Below are 21169 nucleotides of genomic sequence, written 5' to 3' on the forward strand. Positions count from 1 at the left end.
ACATCCTCTAGCACGAGGCGCGCGTTCATGGTGCGTTGCGCCAGGACTGTCAGATTATAATTGAGGTTAGGTAATATGAGATTAGGTTAGTACCTATAGTGAAGATAGCGACTTGCAGAGTTGTTCTGCGGTCTCATAAGGTGTAGCACGAGGCGCGCGTTCATTGTGCGTTGCGCCAGGACTGTCAGATTATAATTGAGGTTAGGTAATATGAGATTAGGTTAGTATAATGAAGATAGCGACTTGCAGGGTTGGTCCAACACGAGGCGCACGTCCATAGTGGCTTTGCGCCAGGACTGTCAGAAGATAATTGAGGTTAGGATAGAATAATTAAGTTAGCGACTCGAAGGGTTGTTCTGCGGTCTCATATCCTCCAGCACGAGGCGCACGTCCATGGTGGCGTTGCGCCACCGCCGCCAGACGGACGCGTGGTCCCGCCACAGCGCGTACGTGGTAACAGCGTATCCGCACAGCACGATGGCCATTAGCACGTCGATGAGTCCTTCAGCCATGGCGCGCGGCACGCCTACCATGCCGCCCTGCTGCATGAAGTAGCGTGAGCCCAGCGCGCAGCAGACCACGAGCGCTGTGGTCAGGATTGAAAGCATCCAGAAGAAGAGGCAGTCTGTCTGGAATAAAATAATTTTTTTTTTACATTGACATCTATATTACATTTGTATTTACAATGGCTGCGCTGCAAACCGTAGCGTACTTTACTTTACTGCGCAGGGACTTCGGTTTATGTCTATTCCTTACCCTTACCGACTCAATGGGACGACGGGCTAAGTTGAAGTTGCTATTGTGTTCCTAGGGACACATTTTGTAAACGGTAGTTTGGACCACCCTGATTTACTTAACCTTATCGAATTCCATTTACCTCCCCAATGAATAGTTACACTATTTAACGTTTCATTCGGTTTCAAATTTTAAAATGACCATTCAAAAGACGCCGAGAGCTTCTATCTCGGAATGACAAAAAAGCCGTGAGTTGGTACTAAATGAAGTATTTATTTAATTATTTGTAACAACAGATATCATGACGATAAAAACAGACAGTAATTCCTCGGGTGTGAGTATTATATAAATATTTTTAGTTGAAAATATCGTCTAAATTAATGTAAAAAAATATAGAAATTGTAAATGTGGGTTTTATTTATTTTGGTCGAATGTCTAATTGAATTAAAAAAAAAACTGAGTGAAAAACAATAGTCTATTATTTGGTAATAAAAATAAAAGTCAGGCAATGGCATACGAAAGAAAGTTCTAGACTTAGTTTTCCAAAAAATCACACCATTTTGCCCATCATTTTATTTTTATTTATTAAAGGAAAAAGTACAGATAAGTAATAAAGTTTACAATTTACAGTGACAATATTTAATACTACTCTTCCAGAGAAGCATTAGCTTGTGGTTGGAAGAGGAGTGTAGGTACATTATATTATTGTAGATATACATATACATATAGAATCAAGAGAAGAAGGAAAAACAATATAAAAGTAAATGTAAGTAAAATATACTACTAGTAACTATAATATATAAATAAAAACATGATGTTAGTAGTTTCTGGGATAAATACCATTATTATTATTATTTTTATTAATATGTATTCTATATTTGGAGAAGAAGTTGCTTCTTAAGTAGAATATTTAATATTCATTTTTTTGATAATTTATCTTTAAAATATTTTTTCAAAATGCTCAAAGCTTGGCTTTTGTCGTTTATGATTCTGATTTCCCCATGGAGTTGATTGAAAAAGGTTCTTCCTTGGTATGTATAGTAATTTTGTATAGTAGGTAATATTTATCATATTCTCTAAACTTGTCGATTAGTATGGCTGACTGTATTGTTTGTGGCGAAAACTCTGAGACCAACTACCGCGCCCAATTGAATAGTGAATAGTCAGTGAAGCTGTGATGTCCTCTATCTGGAGAATATTACGAGGGAAAGAAGTGGAAGGGGATCGGATGGTTGGAAAGTATCTGGTCATTCGATTTGAATACAGCTATTTCACTAATTCCTTTGGCACTGGTGCACATTCGGGAGATTTCTATGCGATTGACATTAATTTGCCACATTCATGGGAAATCGTCGCTTTTAACTCGTTTTAGTATTCGACGGGTTAACTATTTCTGCCTTCATAACTTGTCACCGTTCCTGAGCATGGCTGCAGATCGCTAACGTACAAACAACAGCTAACGTCGAATAAATTATGAACACACGGAGAAATATTGAATAAAGCTGGTTTAGTAATATCCGGTTAAAACGGGATTGCAGGCCGTTTCCAAATAAAATTATAGTACATTTCTAATATATTGGAACTCGTGTTCATGCACCAGAATTTGTCCGGATAATAAAAAATGACAAAATTTAAAAATTTTAGAATTTTAGTTATTAGAATTTTAATTGACGGGAAACGTATCAATTTATTCGTTAAAGACCTGCAATCCCGTTTTTACCGGATTACGAATAATTTGAAGAAATTCTTCATAAATTAGTCATATTTATTAGTCGTTGTGAACTGTTGTTTTTTCGTTGGCGATCTGCAGTCATGCGCGGGAATGATGACAGGTTACCGACATCATCGATTAAACCTTTATCTATCGGGCGTGCTAGATACCTAGGGACAACAAATCGCGCGACTTATGACGCGTGTCATAATTTACGAATAAAATTATGGCTTCGTGAGTTCAACAACCTAAGGGTGCGTATAAACAGGACAAAATTGTGGAAAAGGAACAAAGCAACCGTAAGCGGCTTTTGTTATCAAAATATATACCTACCAACGTAATTTTCCTTATTTTTATTACGGATTAACTTCTCTCACAAATAATAAATTCCATTAAAATAATGAAGTGGGCTGTAAAATTTCCATATCAAACCTTTCAAATAAACTCTAAACTCAAGTCGTAATCCTAATAGTTCACTTAGGTCTTGTCTTATAGGTACTATTTATAAATTCGTATTTATACAGACTTACCCAGAAAGCTAAAACGTCTAAAAATATAATAATTCCACTGGCATAAAAATAATTTTAACATAAATTATCGTTTATACCGATCGATTAAAAACATCTTTGCTTTCCACCACAGGCTATCAAACTTATTTCGACCACCGCCTACTTTGAAAATTACAAAAATCTAGTGCCCCTATATTTTTTAACCTTTTTACATAACCATTTATTGCGTATCTTAAAAACAGATGCTTCATATCTAATTTTTAAAGATGCATTATTTATTTATTATGTAGTGTTTTTTGTTTTACTACACTTTTACTGAACCGCAAGGCTCGTTGTGTGATTGAAACTATGATGGTTCGTATTCAGATTTATTACGATATAATTTTATTACAACCGAGCTGTACAATCTTAGTTTGGTAACGTGTGCTCGCCAGCAGGGTAAATTTCCGTCTGGCGGCTGGCTCCGCGAAGCTCGCCGTTTACGCGATTGGATCGGAAGCGCTCGGCCTTTCCGAACGGTTCCGATCCGCCTGTTCAGTGTTGCTCGACACTGCAATTATATTTTTTTTTTATTAATATATATATTTTTTAATTCTAGATAAAAGAAAATTACATTTTCACTTATTTAACATATATATTACACACTGATATTATTCACTTTCATTGTTTTGTTGATTGAGCATAAAACTGAACAATTTTTTTTTAAATGTACCTAATTATGATATGAATAGAATATATAGGGTGTGACGTGTGACCCATATCTTATTTCTGGGATCGAAGAATGTTTCGATGAGAGGAAATAAAACTCACACCTAATCATATTTATAAGTATTTTATTTACATTAAAAGAAGGCTTAGAATTAAGGACTAATTTATTGTGAAGGATGGATCTGATGCATTTGAGATTTTTAATTTTATTTTTTTTTCACTAGTTTGTTATGTTTTTTGTTAAATATGAGCGAAGGAAAGGAAATATGAGGTTCGAATTAGGTCAGTTGTAGAGCAAAGCCCCGGCAAGGCTAAGGTCTTGGGTTTAATTACTTGATGCAACCGAATCTTTTTCTGAAATAATTTTTTGAATTTTCGTTTGGAGAGTGGCTAATATTGTCTTCAATGATTAAATTTTACAATTCGAGGTTTTACTCGTTAAGTTATTCCTTAAAAAATACATGTCTTTATTTCTTTTGTCAACAGAGAACAAAAGATTTTTAGATTTAGATATATTATGTAGATACTAAAAAATACAATTACAGAATAGTGAATCTTTGACTGTCCAACTGAGAACGTTTCCCGCTTCAGGACTGGAGAAGCAGTAGACATAAAATTAGTTTGAAATAAAATTTTAATTAAAAATTAAAAATAGTGATACTATAGACCTCTCTGGGAATTCTCGCATAGATTTTGCTCTGCAGGTAAAGTGATTTACATTCATTACAGTCAAAATTATGCATTAATCAGCTGGATTCATCCGAATTATATTATTTGACAAAAGAGAGCACCACTATTCCTGTTTGGTCGATTTAAGACTAAAGGATTAAAAATATTTTTGTCACAATAAAGTGACAGTACTTTAGAATTACAATGTGTTAATTCTTTATTATTCTAAATTGTACTCTCTTGAGATCTTGTCGTGACAGATTATAATTTCATGGTGCGAATGCAAGTGTTATTGTACCGATTGCCGTCCTCTGTCGAATTTGGAGAAAGGAATTGCTGCAAACTCAATGCGAGTGATATATTTGGTGAGTGCACTGTTTTTATGTATTTGGTGGCTGGATTATAATTTGTTACTTTTTCTGCAGAGTGAATTTTGTAATCAACCCATTTTTTCATAGGCAATTAATTATTCCTTGATGGTCTGTGTGACTTACAAGCCAGATCATCACCAAGGACAATCAAATTAATAGCTTTAATTCATATGAAGTAGGTAATGTAACACAATTACATAACAATAAATTGAATCATCGGAGAATTAATTTTTACGTTACATTAAATTCATAACGTCGTGGAAATTACAACCATGTTTACAATTATAAGAGATAAGTTAGGTAAGTCGTTTTAATTTTTTCCATTGTTTGTAAGATGTTTAATAGTTTTAAATAATTGTATTAATATATTTTTATTTTCTGATTATTTATTCAGAATAGCATGAAATGGTTACAATCTTTTATTCCTCCATGGTTAAAAGCTATTTTTAACTATTTTTATTTTTTTATGTTGAGAAATTCAATTCTCGTATTTGAGATGGAGAGTTGTGCCATTATAATTTAAATTTAAGGGTATAATATTGTAGTGAATTGTTTTTGGGGTATTATGCCGTGTTGCGCTACCTCCTTCTTTAGCCAACGTTTCGGACAGCATTGCAGTGTCCATCATCAGGGCAGATGTCTTATCAGCAGATAACACATCTGCCCTGATGATGGACTGATTGAATTAATAATGTTATAGAACAAAACCAAATAATTTGATAATGCGTAAACCAAATAATATGTAAGCATGTGGTCGCACATTGCATACGAATCAATTTTTGTGGTTGACTCTAATCAAATGTTTCCAAATTGACACAACTACTTGGAAGCTGGTTAATTAGTTAGAATTGGAAACTGGCGTACCCCTGGTCTTCTGAAACATACGTGTAATTGCACGTGATAACTTTCCTGGTTCTCTTAGCACTTAAATACACTCTGAGGATCACTTAACGTGTATACTGCACAGCTTGTTTTAATAGAGTGACAAGGTATTGATAAAGTGTTGCATATTGTCATCCAAGTAGGTAATACAAACTGTCAGATAGGTCAGGCAATTGGGTAAGGGAATGCAGGGTGAGGGAATGGAAAAAAAAGGTTAGTGTAAGATGGATAGTTGCGTCAACAAAGATATTTAAAATATATACATATTTGTAATACATAAAAAATAGTTATTATGGTATTTTGTTCGTTACAGCAGTCATCTTTTTATAAGCGCGCTCGTCGTAACAGAGTTCCACAAAATTTGCTTCGAAAATCTAGTTTTTATGTAATTGAGCTATGATTATTGATTTTCCGTTCATCTCTTAATACTAACCATTACTACGTGAAAATTGTTATAAAAACGTGACTGCCTAGCAGTAAAATTAATCCAAAGCTTTTATTAAAATTCAATGAATGCAACGACGCGGAATAATACAGAGTAATACTAATATAATAGAATGGCATCAAAACATTTATTCTGGTAAAATCGTCACGTAATGCATGGCCAAACGACTATAATATAGAAAGATATGTAGAGAGCTTTGTCTCTGGTGGAATATACCGGAACGGCGTTCCGGATTTTGTTTTAGTCGGTATTCAGATGTGTTTGAATTTTGATATTTTCTGTGGCGATGCTCAGAAAGTCTAGAAAAAAATAAATTGTCAGTCCTATAAAAACTGCTTTAAACATCTAAATCTTCTACTTACGAACCCATTTTCATTTGCAAATTAAATTATTTAGAAAATAGTCGTAGAACGTTTGAATATGTACGCATACACTTTGCAAGATAATATAAAACACACGTTTTGGCGATGTTTTTTATTGCATAAATCAAAACACGGCTGGTGTTATTCAGGAATTTAAACATTATCGCCATCTGCATAAGAAGTGATATTGTAAGCGTCTCCGGTTGAGGGAGATCCTTTCACCTCTCCAGCACGACTCACTCGATCCATCGTCTTGTACCGCAGTGGGAGGGATGGATTCATTAATCTGTCACTCCTGGACACACTGACCCTCAGATTTCTACCTATCCATCATAATTTTTTTCTTCCCACAACCTCCTTACCATAATTTCCTTAAAATACCCTCCGCACAGCATTCACAAATATGACATAAGCCCCGAGGGAAATAATTTTGGGCTTCCTGTGTTGAGCTTATGTAAAAAAACATAATCGAAACGTTTAATTTCTTGAAATAAAATTTGCTATATTTATTGACCAACTCTAAATAGCCAGATACTAGGAAATTCGTAATCAGACTTCGGGTACTTCAGTTTAATGTGCGGTATTCACATAGTAATTGGTTGACGGCGTCCTTGGTTGAGTGATTACCACCCTTGGCTACATATCAGGAGGTCGCGGGTTCAAATCCCGTCATACGCAAGTAAATTTGTAACATTTAACAATTTATTCAAACAATATATATGTATTATATAGAGTGATTCACAGTCGAATCGCAGCTTGAAACGACTTTAGCCATGTTTTTTGACCAGATATGAATAGCTAGATGCTTCCCACCTTCTTCTACCCCATCTCCTTCCACTCCTCACTACCTTATCGGGGATATTATAGACTCACAGGCTCCAGACGGTTGGGAGCAGTGGGGACTCTTGTGCGGTAGCCACATAAAGAATAAATTAAAAATGCATCTCCGAGACTGAAAGCTCAGTAAATATTTTAATTCAAATAAGACAACAGGTCACAAGTTTTAATTTCATTGGATACATTTTTCAAATAATTGTTTATTTTTTTTATTTTATTTATTTATTGGCTCGCCAACAGAATACATCACATAATTTTAACAGTAATTTACATTTATACATGGTTACAATGATGTTTCTAATTATAGGTGAGCACAACATTCATCTCAATATTATTTGTGTAATAATAATTGGTTAGTTACAGTAATAATAAATTTAATTACAAGAGTGTATATAAAAGCAAGGAGGATCGAAATCAATTATTAGTAAGAAACTTACATACTTATTAATATATTATACATGTATACGATACATGTATACATGTATATATATATATATATGTATACGCATACATCTAAATACACATACATAGATGCGTACATACACATTTAAATACAAACACACTCATAAGTGTGTACACTGTACGCATATTGTATGCAAACATATATACACATATGCACGCACGAATCATATATAGTGGAGCTAATGCATAAGTAGGTGATTGGTAAAGAAAATGAAATAATAAAATGGCTCTAAGTGAGGAGATCATCAGATATAAGTATGTGTAAGTTCTTTCTGAAGGTATTAATTGAGTTTGAAAATATATCTAAATCTAGAAGATTGCAGTATCTATTATACAATCGAGTCATTCTTGATGTTGGTTTGAAAAAACTTGTATTACTACGACAAGTATCTATCCAAAAGGTGACAGGGTTTCTTGTGGATTTCGGTCTTATATTAAGGTTAATTTGATTAATTAAAGATGAATTATACACATTGTTAATGATTTTAAACAGAGAGATTATATCTGATATGTTTCTTCTTTTAGCGAGTGAGATTTCTTTAAAGTGATTAAGTCTTTCAGCATAGTTACTGAGATTCCGATGTACTCCAGATTTGTAAGCTAGTATTCTTAAGTATTTTTTTTGAACGGACTCCACTTTCCTGCTATGAATTGCATAGTGTGGTGACCAAATCACAGAGCCGTACTCTAAGATGCTTCTTATATGAACTCATTTGTAATTTTTGTTGATTAATAAAAAAAATATATATATAAACAAAATTTAATATTTAAAAAAAATACATATCCTCTAAAGTTATAATATGCGCTTCCTAATATGCGTTTATTGTTGTTGCATTTTATTAAGTACCCATTTCATACAAGATTGCCAGCTCGGTCTTTGAATTGAACAATTTACAACCAGCACTGTACCTACCTTCTATTATTTCGTACCTAATAAGTACATTTATATTTTTATATCTTATTTTTTCTAAGTTTAATTACTATTATATTATTTATGTTATATTTTTTAGTTTGTAATTAAATTTCTTATTTTCTTAATTATATAGTGTTATCAAATTTATCATCTAGTTTTATAGCTATTTGTTAATTTTTAGCTACATCAACTAGTGAAATTTTACAACCTATAAACCATAATGACTCACAACACTCCCCAACTCAAACACGAGAAATAATTTCTCAATTGAGTTGGGCAATTTTTGTTAAAAATTTCTAATTTTTTTCGCAATCAGCCTCGAAATATCAACACTTCTAAATTATTGTAATGTGTTTCTATATTCAATAAAAAAAGGTAACAAGATGTAAGTTCCGGCTAATTTATATTTCCAAAAAGGCACTGGTTAGATATATGTTATGAAGCTAGGAGGCACATAGGCAGGTTCGCATTATGATAAATGCTTAAAAAGCGCCAGGAACTGTGCAAGTCCGGATAAGCGAATTCACGTTTCGAGATTGCTGCTAAATTCCATCTACGTTGTTCAGATTACGTTCTACGTTTATCTACTTGTTACAACCATAATAATTATACCTAAACTGAGACAGGGACGTACTGGCTGATCGTACCAGCATATTTGTAAAAACCCAAGTACACCGGTATCTATTTTAAGTTGGTCTACCGGTATTTATACGGACGATGTACAATTTGAGAGGCGGGTTTGGGTACCGACGCCCTGGGAGCCATTTATTGGATAGCCGAAACCTCTGCCATAGGTCATCCCAAGTGGCTCTCTACGTTTGGTGATTAAGCAGGGGTGCCCGGGCTCATTTTTTTTAAATTTTATTTTTTTATTTTTTATTCTAGATAAAAGAAAATTACATTTTTCACTTATTTAACTAGAAATAACATATATATTACACATAAATATATTACACACTGATATTATTCACTTTCATTGTTTTGTTGATGGAGCATAAAACTGAACAATTTTTTTTTAAATGTACCTATACTTTTTTCATTTTTAATTTTGTCTGGGAGGCAATTATATATGTTGCTTCCCTCGTAACCAATGGATTGCTTGCCATAATGAGTATGTATGGTGTTTAAATGTATTTTATCGTGTTGCCGTGTAAAGTGTGTGTGTTCTTGGGACGTTTTAATGAGTTCTGTATTTGTATGCATGAGTTTATTATTTATTTTGTAAATAAGAAGACATGTATTATATTCATATAATTTTCTTAATTTTAATAGTTTTGTTTCAATAAATAATTTTTTTGTTGATGTACTAGATTTGAAGTGAAATAGTTTTTTTGATTACTTTGTTTTGTGTTACCTGTAATTTGTTTATATATGTTTCACATGTATTTCCCCAGATTTCAACCAAGTAGTTTAAATGTGAGTGTACGAGGCTATAATATAAACCTTTTTTAATTTTATTTGGTAACAGATATGATATCCGGCTGAATACGCTAATTAAGGGGGTGATTTTATCTTTAATATCTTGAATATGCTGTTTAAAAGTTAGGTGTTTATCAATGCACAGTCCAAGATATTTCTCCTGTATCAGGATTTGCAGGTTGTTATTTTCAATTTTTAAGAGTACATGAGGAGGAATTATTTTACGAGTTGAGCTTAAAATCATGTATCCTGTTTTTTTAACATTCATTGTTAATATATTTGATTGGAGCCAACATTCCAATTTCCAATTTCCAATTTCAGTGCCGGCAACCCGGGCGTTTATTTATTATTAGTTATGTACATACATGATTTTTCTCCTTACCCTCCTCACTAGACAAAGTCTGTTCTGAGGCGTGAGGTTGGGTGAGGTGTGTTCAGGATGCTCCTTCCCACAGCTGCGTGGTACGCCGGATCAGGAAAGGCTGGTTTGGGGAGACCCTTTGAACTTTCCTACTGGTCTCTCGACCCATCGGATTGCGCATTCTGTCATTACTGGACACAGTGATCCCTAGATTCCAACCCAACCCTCATTCCTTTTACCATCCCAGAACTTCCTCTCCTTCCATTCCTTTAAAAAGACCTTCCTCACAGCAACCCAAAAGATGCAACAAGCCCTGAGCTGAGTGAAATTATTTTCCTCAGGGCCTTTTGTATGGGGTTAATGTAAAAAAAGTACTAGCATCACTAATCCCTTAGGCACCGGTGCGCAGACGGAAAACACGCCAAACGCGTGCACAACATTTAACGTGTCAACCACGTTAGTCACACGACAACGGGTCGTTTGTACAACTCGTTCTTAAGTTCAACAGCTCGGCTAAGGTATGATCTGCCGGCATCTTCTGTGTTTCCTCCCTCCTACACCATGGGTCTCTCCAAGAACCATGTTCACTCCTCCCTCTTCTCAAAAAGACCCTTCACAGGGTTGACAAAGACTCCGAGTGAAATTATTTAAGGCGATGCCATACGTAGTAATGCAAAATCATATGTTTTTGAATTGAAAATTTGGTCGCCTAGAAATGTTTCAGATGCTTTAATTAAATACTGCGAGTAGAATACATCTTGGCCTTTGAAATAATCGAGTATTTTTTAGATAAGTCTTTTTATAAGCCCAGAAAAAATAATGTAAAGGCCAATGAAAACTGCTTTAAAGTTCAAAATCTCCTACTTCAGTTTTAACATTTTCGGTTATGATTTTATTGTATAATGTGGCAAATTAAGTTATTTATAAAATGATCGAAAAAAAATTAAATAATTATGCCTGAAAATCCAAAAAATAAAATAAAAGGCACTTTTTGGCCATGTTTTTTTCTTGCCTAAATCAAAACAGGCGGATGGTGTTAAGCGGGAATTTAAACCTTATCGCCATCTACGTAAGAGTTGTTATTGATAGCGGCTCAATTTAAAATATTACACGACGTAGTACATCGCCTTAAGTTTATGTATGAAAGTACCAGCCCATTTCAATTTATACTTAATCTTAATCATCACGGAATGTCCTTCCTATGGAATATTTTTTGATTTATGTCATGTTCGTAGATGAAAATATGGTCGGCTCCAGGTCAAACGGCACTTGGCGCTAGTATAAAACTCAAGGGTGCTGTGTTAGGTGTTAGATATCATCACCACTTTGTTTCCTTAGCTTCTTGGCGCCTTGGCAAGTCGGACTGCTACAATTGCACATTCACAGGGCCAGCCTCGTGAAAGTTATACCCGAAAACCTTTATATTACATATCCTTGTCATCTCCACTGAGTAGATTATTTTGATATTAAAGAAAAAAAAGGGAATTTAAAAAGGTTTCTACGTTTGTTAGTTACGTTATGCGCTACGCTGAAATACCTTTGTATTTGTAATAATTTTGAAATTTGAAAAATAGAATGCTTTTTAGTTTCAATTTAATCCCCCTCTGAGAAGTGGCGCCATCGTGTTACAAAGTTATAATGGATTTCGGACAAAATGGCGTCCGTGACGTCAGAAGGCGTTCAATTATTCAGCGTTAATTAACACTCGGAACACGGTAGTTATCGCGCGGTGTAAGTGCCGAATAACCACCACCCCGCTTCTACCGCGGTACTGCAGCGTTTTAAAGTAGTTGCGAATAAGGGCGGTCGGTGGTAATAACGCATTGTTACGCTATCGCCTCATTAAAGCGGGTCATTTTCAGCTTTAAATTATCGTATTGTGGCGTCATAATATCACGAGATAAACTGGTAGAGGTGTGTTATGTGCTTTAAGTAAGATCTGTTTTTCCTTACATCTGATGAGATTTATAAAATATATTTTAAGATATATTTTAGAATGAATTGCCCAGGTTTAGAGGCATTTTAAACCCTAGAACCTCTATTTGTTTGTATTTATCTAGCGAACTGTCAAAATGCGGATTGTGCGAAAAATAATCTTGTTGAAATTTTATTATTTTTCATTGTGTTCTCATTAATTTATATAAAGTTTGATTGTAAGTGTTTTTTTCAAGACAGACGTAAGAGGTTCATAAATGCATTAAAAATATATGTATAAATATGTATTTCTACATTTTTTGTTTACGGTTGATAGTTTATATTTTCCAATAAAAATAAAACAATGAGAAAATCCTATAAATGGGAACAGTATTACAACTCCCAGGAAAAAGATGAAATAAAATAGATATTGTAAAAAAATTCTGGAAGTTTAGTTGGTCAAGAATATATTCTAAATTTTTATTTTATTTTATTTAAATAACCCGTTCTAAGGACGGGTTGTTTCGGAGAATTTGAACAATTTATCAAATTTCAACGTTCATTTTCGGGTTTTGTGAAAGTTATATTCAAGTTCTGTTATTATATAATTATAGGCTAGTTGCTTGACAGAACTGAAATAAAAACAGAACTTGAAAAAATCTTTCACGAAAACTGAAAATGAACGTTGAAATTTGATGAATTGTTCAAATTCTCCGAAACAACCCGTCCTAAGAACTTTTCAATAGGACGGGTTGATTCATAGAATTTGAACAATTCATCAAATTTGAAAGATAATTCAATTCCGTGAAAGTTCTGTCCAAGTTCTGTTATTATTTCATCATAAGTCAGTTGTTTCACGGTACTTGGCCATAGTAACATAACTTTAAAAAGACTTTTACAGAACTTGAATATTAACTAATTGATACATTTATGCGAGTGTTAGGACACTCAAAAGAACCTTGGATTGACGTTATCAGTTTCTTTATAATGTTTTAATACAAAGTAATAAACAAAAATGTTAATAATAACAGAAATAGTAACAAAAATATGTAAAAAAATAATTTTTATTACTTAAAATTTGGGCGTATTAGATCTGTCAAAGAATTTATATATAAAAATGCAAAAATCAGTCATTTTAAATACATGTAGGATTACGAAAGATTTTTTAAATATTTATGTTGAGGGATCAGTGGGATTTATAGGCCCTGTTAGGAGTTCTACCGAGCCGAACCCTCTGATATGAAAATATCTGGAGTCGGTGAATTATTTTCCCATTTGATCTCTGGTGAGTTGACGTGTTGTTCTTGTATTTATTACGCTTGTATAATGCACTTGCATAATGTGGATTGACTAGATGATCATTTGTGGAAAAGTGTGTGGAAGGGTTTAGTTTTTCCTGTGGGGAAGATTTAACCCGGAAATAAAGTCGGAAAAATAATAAAAAAAATATTATAAACAAAAATTATTAGCTTGAAACACCCATATAAATTGAAAAAGTCTTCAAAACAAAAATAAATGCCGCTGACGAGAATCAAACCTGGAGCCTTCCAATTGCCGGTCAGGTGCACTAAGTCGTAAATTTAAAGTTTAGATTTCCAATTAATTAATTACATTAATTATCTCAGTTTTATGAATAAATTGCATCTAATATCGTTGTCTGACAAGAGAATTATGTCAGACCTGATTGTGTTACACAGAATTATTAACAACTTAATTGACAGTCCTGCCATCGTTTCCACTTTTGAATTTCATGTGAAGACTAGGAACACAAGGTAAAATGAAACATTATTCTCAAATACACACACAACCAACTATCATGTACACTCACTAACCAATAAGATGACTGATCTGGGCAACAAGTTTGGGGGAACTATTGAGATATTTACTGACTCCATTTATAGAATTAAGCATAATCTATACAAGCACTTGTTAATGTATGATGGTAATTAACACGAGTTGGTAATGCAGTTTTAGTGATTTGTCTTATATGTAGTATTTTTTCAGTGTTACTATTACATGCTTTACTAATATTGTTTCATATTCAGTTTACCTGTTTAACGTTATTTCAAAACATTGTGTATAATATTCGGTAGCTCACTAGGTATATGATGTTTTTAAAATCCATTTAAAAGCCCGGCTGGGCGTAAATACAAATAAAATAAAACTATGCAGTTTTCAATTCAGGTGTCAGTCAAAGGTTGATCGTAATATTTTATGCATTTGTAATCTCTGTACCACTTCAGCTTCTCGTATATTTTATGCACTTGTAATCTCTGTATCACTTCAGCTTCTTGGATATTTTATGCACTTGTAATCTCTGTATCACTTCAGCTTCTTGGATATTTTATGCACTTGTAATCTCTGTACCACTTCAGCTTCTCGTATATTTTATGCACTTGTAATCTCTGTATCACTTCAGCTAATCGGATATTGTATGCACTTGTAATCTCTGTATCACTTCAGCTTCTTGTAAATTCATACATGTACCTACTTTATAATTATATATACCTACATTATTATTATTCCCCACATAATACAGATTATCCTATGTACCTCACTTTTATACCGTAAGAGCCTTTTTAGGCGTTTAAATAAATAAACAAAAAAATAATTTCGGTATTCGAAAAAACTAGGAAATTGAATTTAACACGAACTAAGGTGACTTTGTTCACGCCCATATCCCACTTCTATCGATCAATCTCTTCAGTGGGTATATTACACACATGTGATTTATTTTAGGATCCCTTTTTTTTAAAATTCCAGGTTCAGTTGCACCATTTGCTGTTTTGCAACATATTGTGGATCCGGCAATGGATATTTTATGTGAAGCTACCCTTCCTTTGATGGTCTAAGCACGTGCTTATGTCGCTTAATGCATAATCCAGCTACGCACATCATCATTATCATACCCTTTTCCGACGGGTCTGGAACCCCTTGCTTCGATAAGGGGTCTCCAGGCATCCCTATCTTGCGCTTCTTCGGTGGCCTCTCGCAATTGCGGCTCAGTTTCTCCTTCCATAGCTTTTAGAAGTGTTTTCAATTGGTTTTTCTAAGGCAAACAACTAGACTACACTTTCCCTCCTCTATAATGATAGAATTACTCTTGAGTTTCTGCACTGCTAGCATAGTTATTGTCCAAGGTGTATATGTTTATCTCACGGAATTATGCGCAGGTGAATGTTGCCGACGCGGATGGTTGGCCTTTCCTGTGTCGTTTATACAGAGGTTGCAGTAAGTAGATTTGTTTTACATTTTAAACAATATTTAAACTTACGTGGCTGAAAAAAATTACACTTTCACATGCCATGACTGAAAGGGTATCCTGAAGCCTTCCCGTGTTTTTTACGAAAAAATTTAGCTTGTGTAAATAATATATTAATTTAATTTAATTTAAAATGATACCTGCATCTTTAATACTATTTGGAATAATGGTAAACACCTACTTAAGAAATCATACACACATCCCTCCCTAAACACAAGTTATATACTTACCCTTAAGCAGATCATTTGAAATAACATACTGTTTATTTATTTAACGCCCAGAGGGCTTTTACATGGTTGGTAGTATAATTTTAATTTGACAGATACTTTGAAACATAAAAAATAAGAATAAAATTACATTTGATAAAAGCTATGCAACAAGTCATATAAACACAAGAAACAAAAACATAAAATTACAGCTATTTGTAGGTTTACATGATGTGTTTAGGAGTATTGTTGAAATAAATGTTTTAAATGATCCACAAAACTTGCCAAGTTGGTATTGAATATGTCAACATCACCCAAGTAATGATTTCCCATGGTGTGAAGTCGTTGTATCGGAGAGTGGGCAACGTAGTTACGCTTATGTGTGCTGCTGTAGAATATTGTATTTTGTCGTGTTGTTACTGTGGGTATATGTATGTTTATAAGTTGCAGTAGTTCACAACAGTCGAATTTAGAGTTAAGTATTTTGAATAAGAACGTTAAATCGTTATTTTACGTCTATCTTCTAATGTATGTATTTTTAGAGTATTTAATAAGAAATTGTATTTTAAGTCTTCGACAGGGATATTCAATTTAAAATTTATAAAACGTAGAAATTTTTTTGTATTCGCTCATTGTTGTTAATGTGAATTTTGTAAGATGGAGACCAAACTACTGAGTTATATTCAATTAGATTTCTTACTAGAGATACATATAATAGTTTAATGGCTTGTAAAGAATTAAAGGAATTAAAGAATGTTGTACAACGTCATTGAACGGTTGGTTTATATACTTTGTTATTACTTTGTAATTATCTTAATATGAATCCTCTGTCGTCTGTACACTTTACTGATGATCTTATTTACTTCTATAAATTTGTATTATTTGTTATTTTATGTTAATAAAAAAAGAAATAAAAAACCTCAAGTAAATAATCGTAAATGGCACCCGGGTACCCTTAAGTCACATAAATGTAAAAAGAATTAAAATAATATTCAATCAAATATAATCAGTACGCCTCGGAACAGGAATAAATAGTGAGGAGGACTATTAATAAACTACTTTGTATTTAAAAAAAAAATTGTTAAAAAAAGTAAAATATATGAATTAGAATTCCAAACAGAAAAGAAAAAAAAGTTTAGGTGTGATCGAAAATAATTGATCTTGGAAACTTTCGACCAGATTCGTATTGTGAGAATTTAATCAATAACGTATTATTTCATCATAATTTTTTTCTTTGGTAGTCATCTTGATTTCTGTAAGAAAGTGATTATATTTTTCCCCAATTTTCAAAAATAATATCATATTTGAGGAATGTATTTCTATTTGGTCGAGACTATTATATTCTGAAAATCGGTTTAATATTATCTACCGTTCACATTCAATGCACTTCATTAAAAGATGTTCAAGATCCTAGATTTTCTCCAGAGTGGAGAATTCTGTAATGGAATGTTCGGATCGCAATCAGAAAATGATTTTCATTTCCGATGTCTTTATATTATTTGTTTCAGAGAACTTCGCGGTCTTAAATGATTCCTCTTGTGCCTCTTGTATTTTCGAAATTGGAAGTGTTGTATGTACTAAAAATCTTTTCAAATCCAGAGAAACTACAACATAATGAGGCAGAACTCTTTATTCTATGAGCTATAATATATATTTTTTAATTTTACCCACACAGGAAGACCTAAGGACCCTAATAATTTTCCTCAGGAGGATCTGTGACATCTTTTGCTCTATTTCAAACCAGTTGTGTTTTGTTAAATATTTTTACTATTTTCTGTTTTTTTTTTTAATATTAAGGTCTTCCCTCTATCATTCGTATTTACACACCTCACTTTCAAATCCTTAGGCCTTTATATGATTAATAGTGTTGTCTGTAAAAAAATCAATTTTGTCAAGAAAGGCATACAAATAAAATATTACCAATGATTCAATCCAATATAATATTGGATTAAATCGCTGCAAACGAATAATTCGTCACAATATTAAAAAAAAACCTTTCAAAAAGTGTATTTTAATCAAATAAATTAACTAACCCCATCTATCCAATATAAAGACGTTCGTTATAGTCTTCGTGTTCGTTATGATCTCAGATGGAGATAATTTAGTTATTAAAAAAAAACGCTTTTTGGAAGTTGTGCTTTACAACATTAATACGATTCTTTGTTTGTGCCGGTGAAAGGGTCTCCTACAACTGGCCTCTCCCGATCCGGCCTGCCACGCAGCTGGCGGACAGACTTATACGCCGTCAAGATTTTCAGATAGTTTGCGCTTAAACCACTTAATAACCTACTGGACGATACAAGACAAACAAAATTTTTGAATCAATTTGATTAATTTTAAATTTCCCAACCTTCCTCTCCTCTTCTCCTTCCCGTCCCCACTACCTTCAGCATCACAACATACCCCAATTGGGGATGTCATAGTCCCATTGACTCCAGACGGTTGAGAGCTGGGACTATTGTGCGGAAATCCAATAATAATAATATATATTTTTTTAAAGTAAGTGTATGTCATTTCCTCTGAAGTAAAAATAACATTTTGAAGCATTGAATAGGGTATTTTCTCAAGACCTAGTTACACTAAATGTTACCTTGAATATTACTTTAGATGCGAAAAAAAATCAAATTAAAATTTTAAATTTTTATCGATAAAGCTAGACAGAAAAGGGAATAGGTACTTATTTAGAGATGGATAGTCGAAAATATGTTTTTTCAAAAGAAACAAACACTTTATATTTAATCAAGAACGTGTTTTTAAAAATATATTTTACGTATCGACCGATTTCAGTTAAACCAAGCTTCAGCTAGATATAATGATAATTCAAACTAGGACAGAGTTATCGAGCACATATAGGAAGATAGACAGATAGAGATAATAAAAATTCTAGATAGAGACAAAATATTAGAAAGAAATAGCAAATTGATAGTTGCCAGTGAGAGTTTGACAACAGTACCGTAAAGGATTTATAATAGTAACATAAATCTATGTTGTATTTTACATTATATTAAAAATTTTGACATCCTCTTTAGTTGCTGATATACAGGGTTTTCCAATAAGAGGTGTTATTTTGATATTCAATCGTAAAAGATCAATGGTTTCGTTGCTTGTGTGGCACGTAGCGCCATCTTGTTGAAAGTAAACATTGTCCAGATCAATACCATCTAATTCCGGCCATAAAAAATCATTAATCATCTCTCGATAGCGCAATCCATTCACCGTAACTGTTGCTCCAGCCTCATTTTCAAAAAAGTAAGGTCCAATGACTCCGCCGGACCATAAATCGCAAAAAACAGTCACACGTTGAAGATAAAGAGGCTTTTCAACAATAACTCTTAGGTTTTCCGAGCCCCAGATGCGACAATTTTGCTTGTTGATGAAGCCACCGAGGTGGAAATGGGCCTCATCACTCAAGATGATTTGCATTTGATTCACTCAAGTGAATTTTAATAATTTCGATGCGTTGTTGAAGCGAGTATCATTCCATTTTTATAAAAAACGTAGTTTTTACTTGTCAAATGTCAAAAATAGACAGCTTCAAAAATAACATCTACCGAAATAGCGGGCTATTAAAAATAACACCTCTTATTGGAAAACTCTGTATTTATGGTAAATTTTGAAAAATAACTAACCATCGGACCGTTTCCTAGCAGGAGTAGGCAGAGAGGACGGACCGCCAAACAACTCGGTCTTGGAACACACTCCTTGCCTCATTCACATTCACACATAGTCTCATACATACTCTTCTATTATTCTGACTCTTGATATGGCCCGACTCGAGTATCTGATTCACTTGATCGTGCCATGTCTTCCTCGGGCGTAAATGATATATTTTGTATTTGGTCAGATACAGATCTACAACTAAATGCCTTTTTTCAACTTATAAATTCCTTTCACGCACAAATACAGTTTACCGTAGAAATAGGCATTATTTCTTCCATCTTTTTTCTAGACCTTACACTCCCTATTGAATAATAGAATAGAATTCAACATATAACGCAAACCAACCTACACTAATATAGCTATCCACAACACATCTAATTTTTTAAATATTTTTTATATATTTTTTTTAATGTTTTTTATTTTTTTTATATTATTTTTTTTTTTTTTCTTCAACTTTTGGCATATCATTCATGATACCTAAATTAGTTTCCGTGCCACTATCTACCAGTAATTTTACAAATGAATTATCGCTAATCAGGTAAATAGCATCAAACAATGGACATGACTCAGACATAATTAATAAAATACGTATTATTAAACAAAAACAAATATAAACGAATAAATTCATGAAAAAAATACTTCGAAAAACAATAAAAATACCAAAATCTCAAAATCATAGTGAAAACCCTATAAAACCCAGTTGCATAGTTAAGAAGAACTAACCATCGGTATAGGATTTTATTTAAAAATAACTAGCTGACATTTACTCGACGTTGCTCGACTTTTCTCTTAATAAATATAATATTCATGTATTATATAAACCTTTCGAAAAAAAATCTCAAAATGATAGTGAAAACCGTATAAAACCCCGTTGCATAGTTAAGAAGAACTAACCATTGGCATAGGATTTTATTTAAAGAGAACTAGCTGACGTTTAACCGACGTTGCTCAAATTTTCTCTACTTTAAATAAATATAATATTCATGTATTATTTCTTATTGATTCCGAATATTTACCTATATTAATTTACCTTTACCCATTTAGGCAATTATTTAGAAAAGGTAAAGTTTTACCCGAACAACTGTCATTCTTATTATGCCTAAACTCCTTCCTGTTCCGTGTTTTAATAATATATACTCACCCGCTCTCTGTGAATGACCTAATATCTACCTATTAAATGTAACTGTTGTTAGTATCATTTAAATTGGGCGAAGCTCAACCAAGCACCGCCCGCAGGGCCTAAACTGCTAGTTTCAATATTATTAGCCAATATTATTATGTATATATTTATTTGATAAAATACTCGTACGTAGCCGTGGAAGTTTGCTACAAAATTTGTTTGTGAATGGTGATATTAAAATAGATCCTTATGTTTAGTGTGGTACAAGTAGGTACTCTTAAATTGACCACACTTAGAAGTTCACAACACTCAGCTCTGAATTAATAGTTTTGATAAATTTATTAATGTATTACTCTCTTCACTTAAAGTACAAAATGATCTCAGGGAACCTTTAGATAACAATAATCATTTCTGATAGTCCAAGAGCAAGAACAAAGTAAAGTTGGAACTTTGAACAATTCGTCACCTCTTGATGGTCAAAAGTATTAATCAAATTGTTGAAGGGAGTTTTGCCCTCCGCTCGGTCCAGGTTGGGCCCAAACTGCTCCCAAGTTAACCAGCCCTGAGATCATCTGTCATTCGAGAGCTTTAATTAAAACATTGGTAATATCGGGGATAATCTT

At 33.2% G+C, this 21169-nt stretch overlaps 1 protein-coding gene across 1 annotated transcript in view; it reads right to left on the reverse strand.

Annotated features, from left to right (window-relative positions):
• Positions 1–335: 335 nt before the first annotated feature.
• The window catches only part of LOC149411930 (E3 ubiquitin-protein ligase MARCHF2), a 34744-nt gene continuing 13910 nt past the window's right edge, over positions 336–21169 (reverse strand). The window contains exon 4 of the mRNA XM_089646277.1: positions 336–629. Within this exon, the coding sequence (XP_089502403.1) occupies positions 336–629 (294 nt within the window). The remainder of the gene's footprint in view (positions 630–21169) is intronic.

Source organism: Hesperophylax consimilis, chromosome 24 (assembly GCF_061612785.1).
Source record: "Hesperophylax consimilis isolate HC1 chromosome 24, BYU_Hcon_1.0, whole genome shotgun sequence".
NCBI lineage: Eukaryota > Metazoa > Arthropoda > Insecta > Trichoptera > Limnephilidae > Hesperophylax > Hesperophylax consimilis.